The 17,620-nt window shown below is 28.1% G+C and overlaps 5 protein-coding genes across 7 annotated transcripts; 1 reads left to right on the forward strand and 4 right to left on the reverse strand.

Annotated features, from left to right (window-relative positions):
• Positions 1-79: 79 nt before the first annotated feature.
• CNPYb (FGF signaling regulator protein canopy b) lies at positions 80-2,835 on the reverse strand. The gene has a single exon (XM_085193313.1). It carries the CDS (start codon positions 1,999-2,001, stop codon positions 1,357-1,359), a length of 645 nt encoding a protein of 214 aa, XP_085049439.1. The 5' UTR covers positions 2,002-2,835; the 3' UTR covers positions 80-1,356.
• Positions 2,836-2,979: 144 nt separating this feature from the next.
• Mnat9 (microtubule-associated Nat9) lies at positions 2,980-4,927 on the reverse strand. 3 transcript variants are annotated; one of them, XM_085193315.1, is made up of 5 exons: positions 4,736-4,927; positions 4,449-4,650; positions 4,252-4,361; positions 3,935-3,991; positions 2,980-3,822 (listed from the first exon to the last, which is right to left on the reverse strand). In XM_085193315.1, exons 2-5 carry the CDS (start codon positions 4,523-4,525, stop codon positions 3,470-3,472), a joined length of 597 nt encoding a protein of 198 aa, XP_085049441.1. In that variant the 5' UTR covers positions 4,526-4,650; positions 4,736-4,927; the 3' UTR covers positions 2,980-3,469. The 3 variants fall into 3 exon arrangements, with proteins under 3 accessions (XP_085049441.1, XP_085049440.1, XP_085049442.1); XM_085193314.1 differs by lacking the exon at positions 4,736-4,927 and having other exon boundaries at positions 4,449-4,729; XM_085193316.1 differs by lacking the exons at positions 3,935-3,991; positions 4,736-4,927 and having other exon boundaries at positions 4,449-4,729.
• Positions 4,928-5,152: 225 nt separating this feature from the next.
• On the forward strand, positions 5,153-8,456 carry LOC146534390 (uncharacterized). Its single transcript, XM_085193312.1, has 4 exons — positions 5,153-5,397; positions 5,483-5,841; positions 6,407-6,593; positions 7,055-8,456. Exons 2-4 carry the CDS (start codon positions 5,492-5,494, stop codon positions 7,307-7,309), a joined length of 792 nt encoding a protein of 263 aa, XP_085049438.1. The 5' UTR covers positions 5,153-5,397; positions 5,483-5,491; the 3' UTR covers positions 7,310-8,456.
• Positions 8,457-8,829: 373 nt separating this feature from the next.
• LOC146534391 (prostatic acid phosphatase-like) lies at positions 8,830-13,094 on the reverse strand. The gene is made up of 6 exons (XM_085193310.1): positions 12,591-13,094; positions 12,419-12,514; positions 12,102-12,341; positions 11,448-11,748; positions 10,790-11,001; positions 8,830-10,506 (listed from the first exon to the last, which is right to left on the reverse strand). The coding sequence occupies exons 1-6, from the start codon at positions 12,780-12,782 to the stop codon at positions 10,354-10,356; spliced, it is 1,194 nt and encodes a 397-aa protein (XP_085049436.1). The 5' UTR covers positions 12,783-13,094; the 3' UTR covers positions 8,830-10,353.
• A 713-nt stretch (positions 13,095-13,807) lies between these two features.
• Positions 13,808-16,566, reverse strand: LOC146534392 (retinol dehydrogenase 12-like). The gene is made up of 5 exons (XM_085193093.1): positions 16,326-16,566; positions 15,803-16,165; positions 15,554-15,675; positions 14,915-15,132; positions 13,808-14,586 (listed from the first exon to the last, which is right to left on the reverse strand). The coding sequence occupies exons 1-5, from the start codon at positions 16,441-16,443 to the stop codon at positions 14,439-14,441; spliced, it is 969 nt and encodes a 322-aa protein (XP_085049219.1). The 5' UTR covers positions 16,444-16,566; the 3' UTR covers positions 13,808-14,438.
• Between the last annotated feature and the right edge of the window lie 1,054 nt (positions 16,567-17,620).

The following is a 17,620-nucleotide window of genomic DNA, read 5'->3' on the forward strand; positions in this document are numbered from 1 at the left end:
GATAATTAAGATTGTGTTAATATATTTTACAAATACAGGGATTCCCATAGATATTAAATGAATAATATACACAGAATAATTTAAAGAAGTATAATATTACAAGTTTTAATTTATACTTGCACATTATATCTTTTATATATCATAGATTAACAGTCATGCAGTTTTAATAAAAATAACAAATAAGCAAAATAGATTGTTAAGATTTTGAAATCTTGACAATAAATATAGATAAAAAAAAGAGTAATAAAATTATAATTGAAAATTATACTAGATTGCAAATACTAAAAGATTGATTGATTTGATTACAATGCATATTATATTAAAATTAGACAATGAATATAAAAAACATATTATATTTTTTATATTACATCAGTATTCTTAGGAAAGCAAATATTCGGATTTTCGTTAATTTCAATTGTTTTCCAAAATTGGCAACCTTATTTAAGTGAGGTAAATCCCATGTAAATATTAAATATAACAGAATTTTTTTTTCTTCTATGCTCTGTATAATATGATAAATACTGATATAAACTAAAAGCTTTTAATTAAGTTATACATCAATTCTTATGAAGAAAGTACAAACATTTGCAATCTGTAAACCATCACTTAAATTTTTAAGATTAAAGATATTCTTTATAAGTTTGTAAGATTTCAATTTCATGACTGCAAATTTAACATTTCTGCTAAGTCGATTTCTGTTAAAACTTACCTGAAGAAATTTTTCTGGGTGTAAAAGTTACAAATGCTTCTTTTACATATCACTGCATTATGGTAAATACAAACAATGAAAATAGGTACTCTGAATAAGAAGCTTTTACAGTACATCTATCTTCAACTGAACTGTTTAAATGGTTATTTTTGTTAACAATTCATTTTGACTATTTGAGTATTGCAACATACATATATTTTAATTAATTGTACTTCAAATTCCTTACTAATTATTATATGTTTTTATACATGTCAGCACTATTTGTTACTCATGTAATATGTATAAAGGGGCTCAGAATAAAAGTACAATTCAGTACAAAGCTTTATTCGATCGTCCACTGCTACGTCTCAGACTAGACTGACATACAAATTAGAAACACTTCATAAGAAATCTTTGACAATTATAGTATAAGCAGGTAGTTAAATAATATGACTCACTGACAACTATTGACAAGTCTCGACAAGTATACAAAATAATGTCTATACAATTATATGTAACTTATATAAACTCTAACATATGATAGAGGTGCTACTCATGATTTACATAATTAATATTATAAACTTACAATAATAGAAATGCTCTTCAGATTCACTTTTAAAAAAATTGTCACAAATTTTTAGAAGATTTTAATACACTTGTTTTACATATTACAATTCATTGCGTTCACTTGTTTCACCTTTAAGTTCTTCAAACAAACAAGAGTCATCATTATTTCTTAAAGCATTTTTTGTACACAAATGGTGTTTTAAATCTATTTCTCCTTGAAATTTCCAATACCAGTCTTCAATAGCCATTTCATTTTCCTCTAAAAGACTTTCACATTGAGTTTTCATATTTGTTATTTCTGCTGATGGTTTGTCCCAAAGTTCCAGAGGGATACCTAGGTCTACTTTTACACCTTTATCAACAAGGCCATGAAGAGTCTTAAATGTTTGACTCATACCTTTTGCAAATCTTGTACTGTCTTGACGCTCTTTATGAATATTGTACTCTAAAATTTTTTCACATACCCCTTCTAAAGATTCTATGAGCCGCAATTCGGATTTCTGATATTTTGTTCTCTTTTTAGGTTTAACGTCGTCTAAAGAGTATCCTATTTCAATAACATCATGAATCTTGCCTGTTTCTTCTAGTCTCCCTTGTAGCTCAGTAGCTAATATTTTGCAAACTTCACAACGATTGGCATACTTTACGCCTAAATCTTCTTCATTTTTTACTTCAACGTCATTATTACATAAAACGATCGAAATACATAATAAAAAGTAACTTACAATATTCAGCCGGGAAGCCATGTTTATATTTGAATATAATAAGGTAGTAAGGCTAACTATTAATTATTTATACACACTTATTATTTGAGTAAGCACTTTCTATATAAATGAGGTGAATAAAATTAATCGAAAATAAATATGATATTTAGCAATTTTCAAAACGTTTCAAATTACAAAATACTTTTACGGGTTTTTACCCAAGGAGAGCTTTAATTGATTTAGAAGTTCAGAAATCAGAGTATCCTACAAACAGTGTTCTCCTATAAGGTTCAGCAAATAACAAATCATATTATACTATAATGTTCACCAAGGAACATAATATATACTAGATGATGATGATGTTCATTGAATAAAACAATGACCAAGTGACATTAGTGAGATAATGACATTTTTTAAATAATCAGTGTTGCCAGAAATCAGAAAATTAAATTTTTTAATGGTTTTTTTTTAATAATGTAGCACCGCGTTTAAATATTTGTGATGGCTCGGCAAACCTTCACAAACTTCCAACTCCGTTTGTGGCAACTTCCATATTGGTCAGGATCAACGACAAGCTCTAGCAAGCCATTACAAGCCACGAGGTATTTACATGTCGTTGTTTGTGGAAGCTCAGCAAACCTTCACAAACGGGCTATAACAAATCAAAAGCAACAATTTAAACTACCGAATTACTCCAGTAATTCATTCACCCCACAATTTTATTCACTCCAGTGAATAAAATTGCGGGGTAATGGTAAGTTGTTTTCATTTCTTTATTATTTTCTTTAACATCATTTTCTTATTTTTTAACATCTCACTTTATCATAGCGGGGTAGTCAGAGAGAACGAGGTGCTTAAAACTCTGCTCTCTGTATGTTTCACTTCGTTCACTATTACCACTCATCAATCTCTTTATATATGTCATGCGGGGGTTCCTCACGTTTTTTCGTGACCTTTGTCTATATCATCGATATTATATTCCCAAGCTCTCTGTTTTTCCACTAGTAATACAGCGTGAAGTTAAGTAAGAAAGTATTTAATTTCAATTCTTTACATACATATATCATTGTTGGTACCACAACATCATTTTCGGACAGATGCTTATCATTATTCTACACTAAGTGTCATTGTCCGTATTAACAGGTTTTTTGCAAATTCGATTTTTTAATAAATAGGGGTAGTTCATAGATGCCACTTTAATAAACGTGCATTACAACGTTTAAGCTTCTACCTCTCAGCAAAATTTCAGCTTTACACGTTGGTTTTAAAAATGACAATTTTTTTGGTTAAAAATAACAGTTTTAGGGGAACTGCCAGGGAACATGTCGTGTTCCGACAATTAAATATATGGACGCGGCAAAATATTTTCTTTCCCTATTGGATGGAATTCAATTCAACGCCTATTGAATATAAGCATAAAAATAAAAAAGGGCCTAAGTATCTTTTTATATTTATGCTTATAGATTTTTTCTATAATTTTTATAAATAAATAACATATTTGTAAATACAATTACTTTAATAGCTGATAGGTATTTAATTCCCACTTTACTTGATTTTCAAGCCAATTGAGCCAATCTTCAGTGACATTTTTTTCTAAAGTTATTTCTTTGAACACTTCACTTCGAGACTTCTCTAAAAAACCTAATTTATTAAATAATCTAATGCTTTTGTCATTAGTGTTAGATATTTTTGCCTCTATGATTTTTAAGTGAATATATCTTATCCCATATATCAGCATTACTATGACTGCTTCCCAACCAAGTTTCTTACCACGAGCACCTTTCTCAGCTACCATTATTTCTATTTCACCAATAGAATCCTCTTTATTTGTTATAAAGATATTTACATCTCCAATCATAGATTCTGTAATAGTAAAAAAATATATTTTTATAGTGTATAAAATTTTTAGATATAAGATGATTATATCTCAAAATGATATAAGTTTTAATTGCAGCTTAATTTATGCTACGCTCACCAATTTCATTTTGTGTATCTTGATAAATATGTCTATCTAATATTATGAAAGTACATTCTGAAAATAGATATTACATTTTATTACTTGTGAATGGTTAATTATCAGCAGAATTTTAATATTATGAAAGTCAAAGTTTATATTATTAACAAAATATTATTATAGTAATATATTTCAGAAACTGAATTAAAATTTTAACATATAATTTAGTGGTAAGTTATATGGGTACAAGCTCCATTAAATACTTATACACTTTTCAAAATATTTTCGATCCTTAGTGTCTAAACAAATGTTAAAAAATGTTTAATATGTTCATTTACTGTCTTCATCTTCCCTCCAAGATTTTTGCATATTGTATTCTTCATCTAATGATAAAGGTTCAGATGCTGTAAGCATCTGTAATTCTTCTGACTTCATCCAGTTGTGGTACCTATAAAAAACTTAATTTGTAATAATTTGTATGCATTATTATTTATAAAAAATGATTTAAAAAAATGTGTATAATTGATAAGCATACTTTAAAACATGATGTTCCAAGTATGGAACAAATATAATATTAGTGGTAAGTATTTTTGTATTTTCGTTAAGTTTCATTTTTTATTTTATAGATTTTTTGCAGTTTAAGCGACAACTCTTAATATGATGATAGATTTGACCATTGTTTAAATTATTGTTTTCCTATTACACTTTAGTATTTCTTCACTTCACATAAACTTAACCTACAAAGTAGGATTTTGATTTTTTTGTTTTCATTTGAAATTTTGAACTTTTGACATTATATTTAGGGTTGAAACTTCCACTTGCCAGTGTTCAGAATAGTTTGACGTTTATTAAATGTATCTTGCCTTCTTATCTATTTACTACTTATATATATGGGCAAGTTAGGATATACAAAAGTATATTTTCTTAAATTCAATTCAACTATATAAAAATTTACTTGGATTTATGTTTTATTTATCAATTAGAATTTATTTTATTTCATTTTTAAACGTTAATGTCACTGACTGGTGTTTAACTTCAAATTATACAGAATTACGAATATCTGATGGTAGAAAAATATCGATGTCAACATCGGAGCCAAAGCATCGATGTTCGATAAAAATCGGAAGAAAATTATCGATGTTTTAACTGCTAACTAACATCGATGTTCATTGAAAATCGATGATCGTCGGGCATCCCTATACAGAGTAAGGACCACAGAATCACACACAGAATACATTACATATATCCAAAGAGACAAAGATAACAACAAAATGTCAGGCGGTTGAGTGAGCCAACTAATTGTTGTTTATTATATACGAGAGTACCTATAGCAAAAACTATTAAAAGTTTATCTCTTATCGACTTACGACTACGAGTATGTGTTGAATCGTATTATCTGTGATTAATGATAAGAATATAAAATGTTTGCGTTTTTCTAATTTCTTATTTGTAGTTATCTTTTTATACAGAAAGTAATATAAGCCGTAAGTAGTGAATAATGTAAAATACAAATAAATAGCATATAATCTATTATTGGAGAGTACTCTATTTAATGTGAATTATTTTTAGTAAATAAACATGAATCAATATGAAACAGAGCGTCGCCTAAGCTGGTGTTACAGTCTTCTAGCAGTTTCACTTGCAGTGTCGGTCGTCTGTATAGCAATACCTTATAACCACTGGAGAGCCACTCTAGATGTCTGCCCAGGAAGTTGGCTCGAAAACTTAAGTTGTGGTTGCATATTTTATGGAATAAGTACATTCCAGTATTTCAATGGAGGGCGAAATTCCTATTGCCTTTATGCTATCTTTGCACCTCTACCTTTAATTGTATATGCACTAGTAATGGCTTTATTTCATATGTATAGAGTATGTATTAATAATATTGGACAATATGAAGGAGAAAAATCGACAACCATGGAAGAAATGTAAGTGATACACCCATTATAAAAAATATTTTACATATAATTAAAAAACCTAACCTTTTCTCATAAACACTTCTATTCTATATTTGCAAAAATTCATTTGTTTTTTCATCATATAAAGCTTAAGTTATGCACCATTTATTTGATATGCTACACTCTTGTTCTTCCTGGCATTAATCCTGGCTATTACCAGGGTCTGCCTTCCTACTCAACCTACTCCACTTTGCACGGTCTTTTGCATCTTCGATGGTTAGACCATTTGATATACTATACTATGTAATACCAAATTTTTACTGCTCAAATTGGGGAAATGAAATATTTTCATTTACCCATTTCGGTAATGAGAAGCAATTCATAATTATAATAATTAATTTAAATTTAGTAATTCAGAAATTAGTCAGAAAGTGGGAAAATAGATTCTGTTAAAAACACAAGCGCGACTTGGAGTACCATCACTCAAAAAATAATACCTTGAGTTGTGTGTGTTACCACTAGGTTTGCCTTGCTAACCCTCTTATATGCGGGATACTGCATGAAGCTAAAACAAAATACAACTATTATATTTCAGAGAAGGTGAGACAATTGTAGTAACATCCAGGGCAAGGATATCTCAACAGAATGATGCAGTGATATACTGTTGGATACCAACTTCAAGTATTGCAGCTATCTTTGCTATTTATAATCTTGTACATGCAGCTATTGTGACTGATGGATTCTTTAAAACATGCCTTCAATACAGAGGTTATTTAGTAAGGGTAAGGTAACCAATGATATAATTCCAAGAGCAATCTTTTGATAATTATTTCATTTATTGTAAAAAAAATATGGTGCAATGGAAAATGTTATATTCTCTTATTTAATAATTAATATGATTTACAGAATGAAAATGTTGAAAATATTAGTAAAGTTTTTTGAAATCCCACTGCATCAATTCAAAGAGAATGGAAATATGAAATATTTCATTTCTTCAAGTTGGAATCAAACCCACAATCTCCTGTGTTTACAGTCATGCTCAAACTGGCCTGAATAAAAAGAAATAATATTTTTAATATTTAGTACAAAATAAATCTATCTGTAAATCCAGTGGTTAGGTTCAATTCTGCTCATCCCACAAGGCAATGAATTATTTATATTTCCCTGAGAGGAGATATATATGCAGGATAAAGTGTGACGCTGAAAAGAAATTAAGTATACCAAAAAACATTTTTTTACGCAGGAACTACATGCTACAGGAGACCATGCCACTGCAATACATTTCCGTTTGAACTGCCAAGCGATCTATGACTTTATGGACTATATCCAGAAAGATGCACCAAACAGTCGGAGAGGTGACTTTATAAATACAGGTGTCGCTTTACAAATTGCTCTTTTTACTTCTTGGTTATCTGTTGTTTTATGGATAGTTGTTTCTGTACACACAGCTTTAAGAGCATACAGGGAAAGAAATGTTTTAACATGTTGTGGAAATTAAATTATAACAGTATGTCCGATGTGTTGTGGCCACCTTGAAGTTACGGTTTCCGAACTTTTGCATATCGCTTCCCCCGTACGAAAAATCTGCAGCTACCTTCAGGGCGGCCACAACTAGTCGACTACTGTATTTTATTGTATACTAATGAACCTGACCGAATGTCATGTCTCTGTAGAATTATATAATTTATAAGTTTAATTGTATACAATTAATAGTCATATATCAAAATGTTATGTATATTTTGAATAGATTGTGACCAATATTGTAGTAAATGACATTCACTGTTGTGAATGTCTTTTAACATAACTTATATACAATTTTTTTCTATTAGAAAAAGCATTTATATTTATATAGACATTAAGAGTACATTTTCGTACTTACATATTTTATTATTTTCATACCACTGCACATTTTAGCAATTGCTCTAATCATGGCATTTTTATATTAAAGTACGACATATTTTTTTGGTACCATTATAATTTTAAAAGTTCCAAATAATATAAAACACTAAAACTCAAATTTTATTGTTTGGACATCTGTACATATTATGTACTTACTAATGTCCATTTCAGGTACTTTATATGAAACTACTTTTATTTTATTATTTATTTTAAGTACGTTAATAATAATTGAGGTTGATGGGACGCAGGGACACAAGCACAGTTGCTAACTGTATAGAGTAGGTTCGATTACCACTCGGAGGAATGATTTTTTTTTATTTTCTAATGTTACTAGAGTGGAGTCGAGGTCCGTCGCTCAAAACGCAATATTTTGAAAATTGGGCAGTGTGTGGAGCGTCAGAGTGATATGACAGGGTCCTTATGCCTACCTCTGTAAAACTATATTAGTAACATAGTAAAATAAATAGTATTAACAATCAATTAATTAATACCAGTCCACAGTTAGGTCAATTAAGTTTTACAATAGTAACCTCAAAGACTGAACGCGACACATTCATTTACCTGTTATCCATATAGTAGTTAAGGCTTTATACCACCTCTTATTTCGTTATGTGCCTAAATTTACAATTTTATAGGATAGATATTTTTACATATTCTTATTTAAATATTACAATTTAAGGTTAATGAATTACTTAAGTAACAATTGTGCCGTCCATGTTTTTTGAAATAAATTATTTTTAAAATCATTGTTTTTTTTTGTATGTTCTTATCTTAAGCATTATAATATTAGTTTATAATGAATTCAAAACTACGTAAATTATTTAACAAAATATATTATATTTGCATATAATTATATAATATTATATTTGCATATCTTACATTATATATACACCATTCAAGAAGAAATGTCTTGAATCAGGAGTTTCTTGGCACTAGGTTCTCTTCATCGACCTTACACGAAACAATGATTTGTCCGTTTCTGTCCGCTTGTTGCCTTCTTTATAAATTTGGTTTCATGTTTGTATAATTTGTCACAGATCGGTTAAACGAAGTAAAAAGAGGACAAAAAATATTAGTTTCACTGTAATACAAACACGGGAGAAACAAAATACAGAAAAAAATGGTGCATAAAACCGTTTATTTTAAATTACAACACGTAATAACATTACAATGTATATTATATAAATAGCAAAAATTTAACATAGTTCATATGAATCACATTAAAAGAACTTACAAACTTATATAACTTGAATAAATGATTTTTACATGTTTCTGAATCTTACGTATTAATATTATTGACTGAGTAATGTCTCATATTTATTACAAAGCAAAAATAATGTAAATAATAAGTATAAACCGTTATTTGACAGTAAATACTTATATAGAATAATAAGAATCTTTATGGTGTGTAAAAGACGATTTGACACTTATTTAGTACAAACTAAAACACCTCAGTCGAAGAAAAGAAGTAAAGATATACATGTATATGTATCACTAAGAATATAAAATTATTTTTACTAAATAATTATATTTGTTCCTCTATATTAAAGTATTAATTAAGTAAATGGAAATACAACACTGACAAACAACAATTATTACAATAATATCTTAATATCAACCATATTCAAGTTCAAGTTGTATATACAATAACAAAACCTATAAAATCTATATATCTATTATATCTATTACAGCGTAAACTATAATATGAAACATTTTAAAGTTCTCATTAATATAAATATTTTAATGATCGTTAATAAATGTTAGCTTTAAGTTTAAAAGGTAATTTAATCATTATTTTATAATAAAATGGACATTGTATATAGATATAAAATTATAATTTAAATATTGTAATAAAAAATAAAATTTTAGATTAACAATAACATTATGGCACATTAAATATTTTTATTAAAATATTTGGCTATCCTATACAATGGAATATGAAAATTTACTGGTGTAATCAATAAAGAACTGTTGGTAACTTTAAAATTGCAATAAAATCAATATTTAAAGATTTGTATAGTTGAATAATTATATAGAGTTGAATATTAATAAAAATCAACACCTATTTAATTTAAAAGAAAAAATAATTCAAACTCTGAAGAAAAACTATATTTTTAAAATTGAATATTTATAAATTAAACTAAGTTGCACTTCATTTCAAGAGTAAATAGTCATCACAGATAATAATAGATTAAGTATAGTGTAAATTCGGAATGTAAAAAAAATGGTTGAATAGAACCATATGTCAATAATTAATTACTAAAGTATTTACGTATATTTGGAATGTTACAGTATCATTAAGTACTCACCACAATTTAATATTGGTATATAGTACAACTAGTAATATTTTTTGAATTTAAATTATATGTTAAACATTAATATGATTATAAGATACCCCTGTTATATTAGAAATATAATTAGTAGCAAGAATAGATTAAAGAAGAGCTTAGATTTCATTTATTATGTCTGTTACAATTTTTTATATTTTGTTTTTATAATCAGTTATACATTTGAAATTTTGCTACATTTTGTTTAATAGGGTGCAAGTTTTACTTTTAATTTGTAATTTTTATATATTTCATATATTGAATGTGTGAGAATAAGATTTTAAAAGTTACCTACTATTTTTAAATTTAATATCATCTATTTATTTTTATTTAGGCATTCTGCTTCCCAATCATTTGGAATCATAGTGTTCAAATGTTCTTCAAACCTGGTGTAAGTGCAGGGAACATTACAGAATGGAAGCTTTAATTCCATTGGAACTTCGACTTTAGTGTTGTTTCTGTAGAAAACCTGTCAATATAATGATATTTTATTATTATTATGATATTCCATCATGACGCAATGGATCAGCATCTGACTATAAACAAAATGGTAATAGTTTAAATCACCATTTGCTGGTTTGGTAAAGCAAAGTGTGGAGATGAGTTCCGCCACACAATGCTTTCTGGAGGAAAGTGAAGAGAATTGAGTTTGTTGGTACAAAGCTCTTTGACTACTCGCTAGAAGTAGGATATAGTGTAAGGCTAAAAAAAATTAAAGAATTTTAGAAAGTTAATAAATAAATAAAATATACCCTTATGAAAAAATTATCTTGTTCCACTTCCTCATGCAGTTCTATGGTTAGACTTGCCCCATAATCTGGTTGAAGCAATTCTTCAAAACCGAATGCACGCCATAGTGACACTACATTTATGTCATGTCCAGAGTAGACATACAATGATCGATCATCATTATTATGTTCAACAATTTCCCTGAGATTTTGCTTTATTTCACTAAGAAATGGACCTGCAAGTAGAAATGAAAGTATGAAATTTCAGAATTTTGTTAGATATTTTTAAGTTTTTATTTTTTCTCAGGTATACAGCATACCACGCATAGCAGGGTACGCAGATGGAACCTAGTGTTGAGACACTGTTCCCCAGTTTCTGCCGAATTTTTTGAGCTCAACAAAACTTTTTGAACTGAATTTTTTGAACTCAACGCTACACATTTTGCTTTGATGCCAGAGCGAAGAAATGAAAATATTAATGAATAATAATTAATTCCCTCAAATGGGGATCAAACACACAACTTGCATCACAATGGTCTCATTTTTTACTTTTGTCTTTATTATAGTTTTGTTTTGATTATTTTTAGTTAAATTATATTATATCAAATACATCGCTTCTTACAATCTAAATGTCCAAAATATAATAAGAAAATCTAATTCTATTTTTTATTACAATACTTACCAGTATGAAACTTTCTTAATGTTTCATTATATGAGAGCATTGCCAAACTTAACATGAAGGGAACATGCATTTTATGAGGAAAAACATTTTTAGTCCATTCAGGGAGTTTTAGACCAGCTTCCTGTTGTGTTTGTAAAGTACTGAATAAATAATCCACATCAAGAATGCTGCGCACACTTTGATTTGTATGTTTGGTCAAATATTCAAAGAGTTCAGCAAATTTAGAGTCTGAATTTGTTTCCTCTAATAATTCATTGTACATAGCTTTCCATATCTTACATGGTTTAGTTGCTGCAACTATCTAAAATGTATGTTAATGTTAATAATAATGTTAAGTGTTTGTATTAGAATTAAAAATAATAATTGAGCCTGTGGTCCAATGGCACAAGTGTGTATCTGTAAAAACAACAGTTGTGGATTAAACTCTTGAAGTGAGAAATTAATTATTATTTATTAATATTGTAATTTCTTCACTCTCGTAACAAGGCAATGAGCCGTGTCAAGTTCCACCACTGAACACATAATGCTTTGAAAATTCAGTGGGAAATGGAGTGTCTTAACACTAAGTTCCCTCTGCCAACTCTGCTAAATGAGAGATACAGCATGACACTAAAAAATGGTTGCATGAAGGAGCTTAGTAAACATAATTCTTACATTATCCAAATTTCTTGGCAGTGAATGTACAGGTATAGGCTGCCAAGGTATCTCCGGATGCCACAGTTGCTTTTCTGAAGGAGGATATAAACCAGCTAAAAAAGTGTATGCACTCATCATACACCTAGATTTGTCACTACTGCGAATAAACACATCTTTTTCATAGTAATCCTCAGGGATAAAATTGGCATAATAGCTACGATATTTCTTTCCTAATTCATATAATTGGAGTTTACCTAACTGTAACATTATAAAATTATTATTTATAGTAAAATAACATAACATATTGAGTAAATATTATTGTGATAGATTCTTACATTTGTCAAACCACCCAGCCCATCAGGCCATTGATAGTTCTTAAAAGGATCACTTTTATATGAAGATACGGGAGTTCGTGCACCATGACGAAAAAACTAAAAAATAATACACAAAGTATAGTTTATACTCTTTAGGTACTAAACATAATACACTTTTGTAACTTTTACTTACAATAATAACTAAGCGTAAAGTTTTAGATTCATAAGGTAAAGTTTCGCTTAATACACAGTAACCAAGGAGACAGCTTAAAACTGCTAAACCTAATACAATCACTGCTGCTGTTGTTGATTTCTTTGGTATAGGATGACAAATTTCCTTTGGCGAATTCGATCTTCGCCATGTATCATCGTTGTCATATTCCATTTCTTATATTTATATTAGTATTCTATATTTTTCCTTTTAATTTTTTCTATGGAATTCACAGAAATTTTACTTAAAACCAATATTGCACTTTCATTTTTATGAGTTTATATACTCTGACGTATTGTATTTACAAGTATAATTTCTCAATGTTGTGAGATATAGACAATTACGTAAAAGATACCCGACGTTTATAATAAAATTATTAAGCTTAACGCTCCCGTTTTCTTTGATAAAATTTAAATAATAATATTTTAACAATGCACAAAGGCATATCACGAGTGACATTGACATTTGACATTTTGATATACTCGTACAAGTGTACTTATTATTATAATTGTTTAATCGACGTTAATTAAAGTTGTTTTGATGCCATTTATAATTATACTTTATGCTATTTAATAATATATAAATAGTATTTATATATATTTGAGTTAGTCAATGATTCGATTTCCACTGTGAGGAAATGATTACATTTCAAATTATTTTTCTCGTTTTGATTTAAATAATAGTGGTTAAGTAATTCTGCATTAGTGTTTCGTCACAATGTCCGTACTAACGTTTAAATTATAAATTTATATTTGGATTGCTCAATCGAAAGTGGTTAGTCTGATCACCACTCAAGAGAAAATTATGCCATAACATGATTGGCAAAGAGAACCTAGTGTTTAGAGTTCAAGACACTCCGTTCCCAATAGACTCAAAATTTTTGTGGCCAAATTGAATGCCGCACGTTGTTTTGTTACTAGAGCAAGGAAATGAAAATAATTTATTCTTATAAATGGGAATCGAACCTACAATCTTCAAGCTTACACCCGGTACAACACGACGGTCTTAATTCATTTATATATATATATATATATAAATGTGCTATATATATATATTATGTGCTATATATATATATATATATATATAGCACATAATTAAAAAATGTACATTTATTAATAACGTAACTGTGCAATCTCCTTTTAATTTATTTAATAATATGAATTATGATATAAAGCATAAAAAAATCACAACACCAAAAATTATATCCGTATTCTTTATTCCTGATAAAAAATTAATTAAACATTGTATTATTACTGAGATACCTTATAAAATTTAAATAATCTTAAAATAAAAAACAAATTATCATATCTACTTATTCTTGGAAGAGGATAAAGTTATATTAATATTTAAAGCAAGATTTAGACTGTTGAAACAAGAAGTATAAATACTTAGCCATTTATTCAAAACATTCAGATAACTCCAAAAATCGGGTATTGCTAATGATTACGAAACTAAGCAGTGTTTTGTGCTTTACCAACATTTCCTAGTAGATGTCCTAAGGTATAATGCATTTAGTATTATTGCTTATTTGAACCAGATTTTCGAATTTCCCTTAATAAATATTTATATGTTTATATGTGAATAAATATTTGTCAATCTGTAAGTAATGTGTTTTTTAATATCAGTAAGTAAAATAAATTAAATATTTACTAAATATTTATATATATTTGGAAAAAACAAAAGTATAATAATTTATTACGTTCTTCCACCTAGCTTTTGACAATAGGTTTAACCGGAGTGTAGTGTTATTAATAACATATTTAATACAAAAGGTATATTTGCTATCTAATAGCACTTTGTTAGTTATGTTAAAATATAATTCTTGAAATATTATTGAGACACAGAGACATTCCCAGGATCACTTGCAGTAAATGGATTATAGTTTCCTAATTTGACAAGTTCCTCTGACATTTTCCATAATTTCTTTGCATATTCCTCATTGAAGGCTTTTTGATTGGGCGTTGTTACAGCACAATCACTACAATAAATAATATAAAGAATACTTTTATTCTATAATTGAAAGGGTTACATGAATAGTCACAATTAAATAATAAATATAAAACATAACTTGTAATAATAACATAAGATTTTATTATGAATTTAAAATAGACAAAAGGCCATTTGACTATAAGGAAAAGGTCATCAAAACACCGCAATTGCATGCTATGGAGTATTGAATCATGCAATACCTTTATTAGCAGAAGTCACATATTCTTTGTATTATATATTACTTGTATTTTTGTATATTATAAAATTCAATCATTCAATATGTATATTATAAATTTCAATCATTCAAACAATATTACCTGTAGTACAATCCTGTTTCATTAGCACATTTTTCATCAAGTGAACAATATATATTAGTTTGAGCACCTAACTCTGGTGTTTTCATGAACGGATGAAACATCACACCTATTATCCTTCTTGCACCTCTGAAGAACACTTTATCTAAATGTCGGCCAAGATCAGTTTTAATAACTCCAGGATGTAAGCAGTATGTGTTTATACCTTCAATATTATGAGTCTAAAAAATATATTACATTTATTTTATAATTATTTAAATCATATATGGGGTAATCAAATTAATTCCTGTTAAAAAGCTGAGGTAATTCTGACTTAATTGTTCCTATAGTCATATAGAAAAATTATAAATTAAATTATTCTTATCCCGCACATAGCATGGTAGGTAGAAGAGACCATTAAGACAGTCCTTTCCACTTTAATACTTTTGTAAAATTAATTAAAAAAATCAAGATATCATGGGATGTGTGCATTTCGTATCTGTGCCTATAGCACTAGGACTATAGGACAATGATGATATAAGTTGAAATGACCACACCTACAATATCTTATAAGGAAAAGGATAAATTGTCAACTATCCTGTAAAAATGTATGTGATTTTTCAATTACTGTTTGTAAAATAATTAAAGAGATATATACATTACTTTTAGCTTGTTGGCCAACTCTCTTGAAAACAAAACATTAGCCAATTTACTTTGTGAATAAGCTTCGCCAGCATTATATGGTCTCTGTTGATAGTTTAAATCATCAAAAAATATATCATATCCTGAAATAAAAATATAACAATAAGTTAGAAACATGACTTGCATTTATTACCTAACTATAATGTAAGAGTTTCCATAGATATATTTTAAAATAAGTGGACATAATTATGATAATATGTATATTCTTACTAGTATGTGCTCTTGATGAGACTGTTACTATTCTTGCTGGTGTGCTATGTCTTATCCTTGGCAATAGTAATAAAGTTAAAAGAAAATGTGCCAAATGATTTGTACCAAATTGCATCTCGAAGCCATCTTCAGTAAAACTTTTAGGGCACATCATTACTCCTGCATTATTAACTAGAATGTTTATTTGTGGCTCTGTGTCTAAGATTTTCTTCGAAAATTCTCTAACAGATTTAAGAGAAGATAAATCACATTTCTCTATTAAAATATTTCCTTTTTCAGGTAGGGCTTTGCAACTTTCCTCTATATCAGATTTTGCTATTTCAGCTTTTTCAATACTTCTACAAGCCATAATAACTTTAGCACCTGAAAAAAAAACAATTTAACATAATATTAGTTATTTAATTATTTTATAAATAACAAATACAAATTTAAAGAATAATTTAACATCAAGCAACCATTTCACGAACAATAAATATTATTTTATAAAAACTCCACGCAAAAATTAAATAAAGTTTTTTTTTACCTCTTTTATAAAAATCCAATACAGTTTCTTTTCCTATTCCAGTATTACAACCCGTCACGATAGCTGTTTTACCTACTAATTTAGCATTACTATAACACCGGCCGCTAAAAAAAGGCATGATTATTATTTTTATTAAATAACTTTTAATAAAACTGTATAAACCGATCAAGTGACGTTCTCCAACAGGTGATTTTTACTTTTAAAAAAAATAAGTTTGAAATTAAAACTAGAACCACAGATGAAGAATTCGAGGTCAACAACTTATGATGTTGTAGTGAGTCGCTTCCAAGTCCATAGCATAGCATTATAGTTAACTGTAAAAAAGCACCGATATATTAATCAATACTTATCATAAAATGTAACTGATTGATGTTTGTACGTGGAAGATATACGAGAAAATCCACTATAACTAAGCTCTGCAGTTATCAATATAATGGAAATCAAAATAATGGTTTTAATTGTTTTTTATTTCGATCACCTTATAGATGAAAAAGATGGAATGATGATAAAATATTTTGCTGGTCAAAATTCTTATATAATATCTATTTCATTTAGTTGATTTCAATCATTTCAACTTTAATTGTCGATATGCCTACTTATATCCTGTAAATTCAATATTTGCATGATGAAAAACAAAAGAAAACCGATCAAGTGCGAGATGGATTCGTGCCCGTATTAATTTAAGAAACATAGGTCTACGGGAAGTACAATTTATAAAAGTTGACAAAGTTAAGTTTGCAGGTGTAAGTACTTATTGTACTCTTTTTGTACGGAGTAGATTACAGACATAATCTTGTAATATTTTTTTTCTGTAATAAAAATGCTTAAAATTTTTCAATTTCCTTCTTATTTGTACCGTAAGTACCTACTTATCTCTTACCTAATTTCAAAATTATCTACCAGTCAACGTGAAATTTCCTACTACCTAAAGTTTTTTACCTAAAGTTTTTCTCTTTTAAAGTATGAAATTTTAAAAAAATCCAGTATCTATTTTGCAGCACAAGAAGTAAAAAAAAACCACGTAGTATTTAGCTAAATTTTACTATTTTGCCAAATTTCGCACCTATGATGATGATGGTATACTAACAACGACAGAATAAATCATAATTTTACCGATTTTTTTTTAAATTTACTTTCCTATGCAGACAAATTCGCAAGCTAAATAGTTAATAAAAATCGAAACAGAACGTGGTAATGATTCGTGACCAATAAAACAGCAAAGTAATGAAAAATAATAAAATAGAATATATATTAATATATAAAATAAAATGGTTGAATTTTATAATTGTGAATGT

The sequence above is a fragment of the Heliconius melpomene genome, chromosome 11 (genome assembly GCF_056956725.1).
Source record: "Heliconius melpomene rosina isolate 202511_hmr_F chromosome 11, ASM5695672v1, whole genome shotgun sequence".
NCBI classification, from domain to species: Eukaryota; Metazoa; Arthropoda; class Insecta; order Lepidoptera; family Nymphalidae; genus Heliconius; species Heliconius melpomene.

Excerpts from the sequence above, each read along its gene's own strand:
- CNPYb (XM_085193313.1), bottom strand. The coding sequence starts at position 2,001 with ATGGCTTCCCGGCTGAATATTGTAAGTTACTTTTTATTATGTATTTCG.
- Mnat9 (XM_085193315.1), bottom strand. The coding sequence starts at position 4,525 with ATGAAACTTAACGAAAATACAAAAATACTTACCACTAATATTATATTT. Across the intron at positions 4,362-4,448 it reads TTGGAACATCATGTTTTAAA|GTACCACAACTGGATGAAGT; the intron begins GTATGCTTATCA and ends AGTTTTTTATAG. Across the intron at positions 3,823-3,934 it reads AGATACACAAAATGAAATTG|AATCTATGATTGGAGATGTA; the intron begins GTGAGCGTAGCA and ends TTACTATTACAG.
- LOC146534390 (XM_085193312.1), top strand. The coding sequence starts at position 5,492 with ATGAATCAATATGAAACAGAGCGTCGCCTAAGCTGGTGTTACAGTCTT. Across the intron at positions 5,842-6,406 it reads TCGACAACCATGGAAGAAAT|AGAAGGTGAGACAATTGTAG; the intron begins GTAAGTGATACA and ends ATTATATTTCAG. Across the intron at positions 6,594-7,054 it reads ACAGAGGTTATTTAGTAAGG|GAACTACATGCTACAGGAGA; the intron begins GTAAGGTAACCA and ends TTTTTTACGCAG.
- LOC146534391 (XM_085193310.1), bottom strand. The coding sequence starts at position 12,782 with ATGGAATATGACAACGATGATACATGGCGAAGATCGAATTCGCCAAAG. Across the intron at positions 11,749-12,101 it reads TGCCAAGAAATTTGGATAAT|ATAGTTGCAGCAACTAAACC; the intron begins GTAAGAATTATG and ends CATACATTTTAG. Across the intron at positions 10,507-10,789 it reads AAGATAATTTTTTCATAAGG|GTTTTCTACAGAAACAACAC; the intron begins GTATATTTTATT and ends TTATATTGACAG.
- LOC146534392 (XM_085193093.1), bottom strand. The coding sequence starts at position 16,443 with ATGCCTTTTTTTAGCGGCCGGTGTTATAGTAATGCTAAATTAGTAGGT. Across the intron at positions 16,166-16,325 it reads ATTGGATTTTTATAAAAGAG|GTGCTAAAGTTATTATGGCT; the intron begins GTAAAAAAAAAC and ends TTTTTTTTTCAG. Across the intron at positions 14,587-14,914 it reads GAAACAGGATTGTACTACAG|TGATTGTGCTGTAACAACGC; the intron begins GTAATATTGTTT and ends TATTTATTGTAG.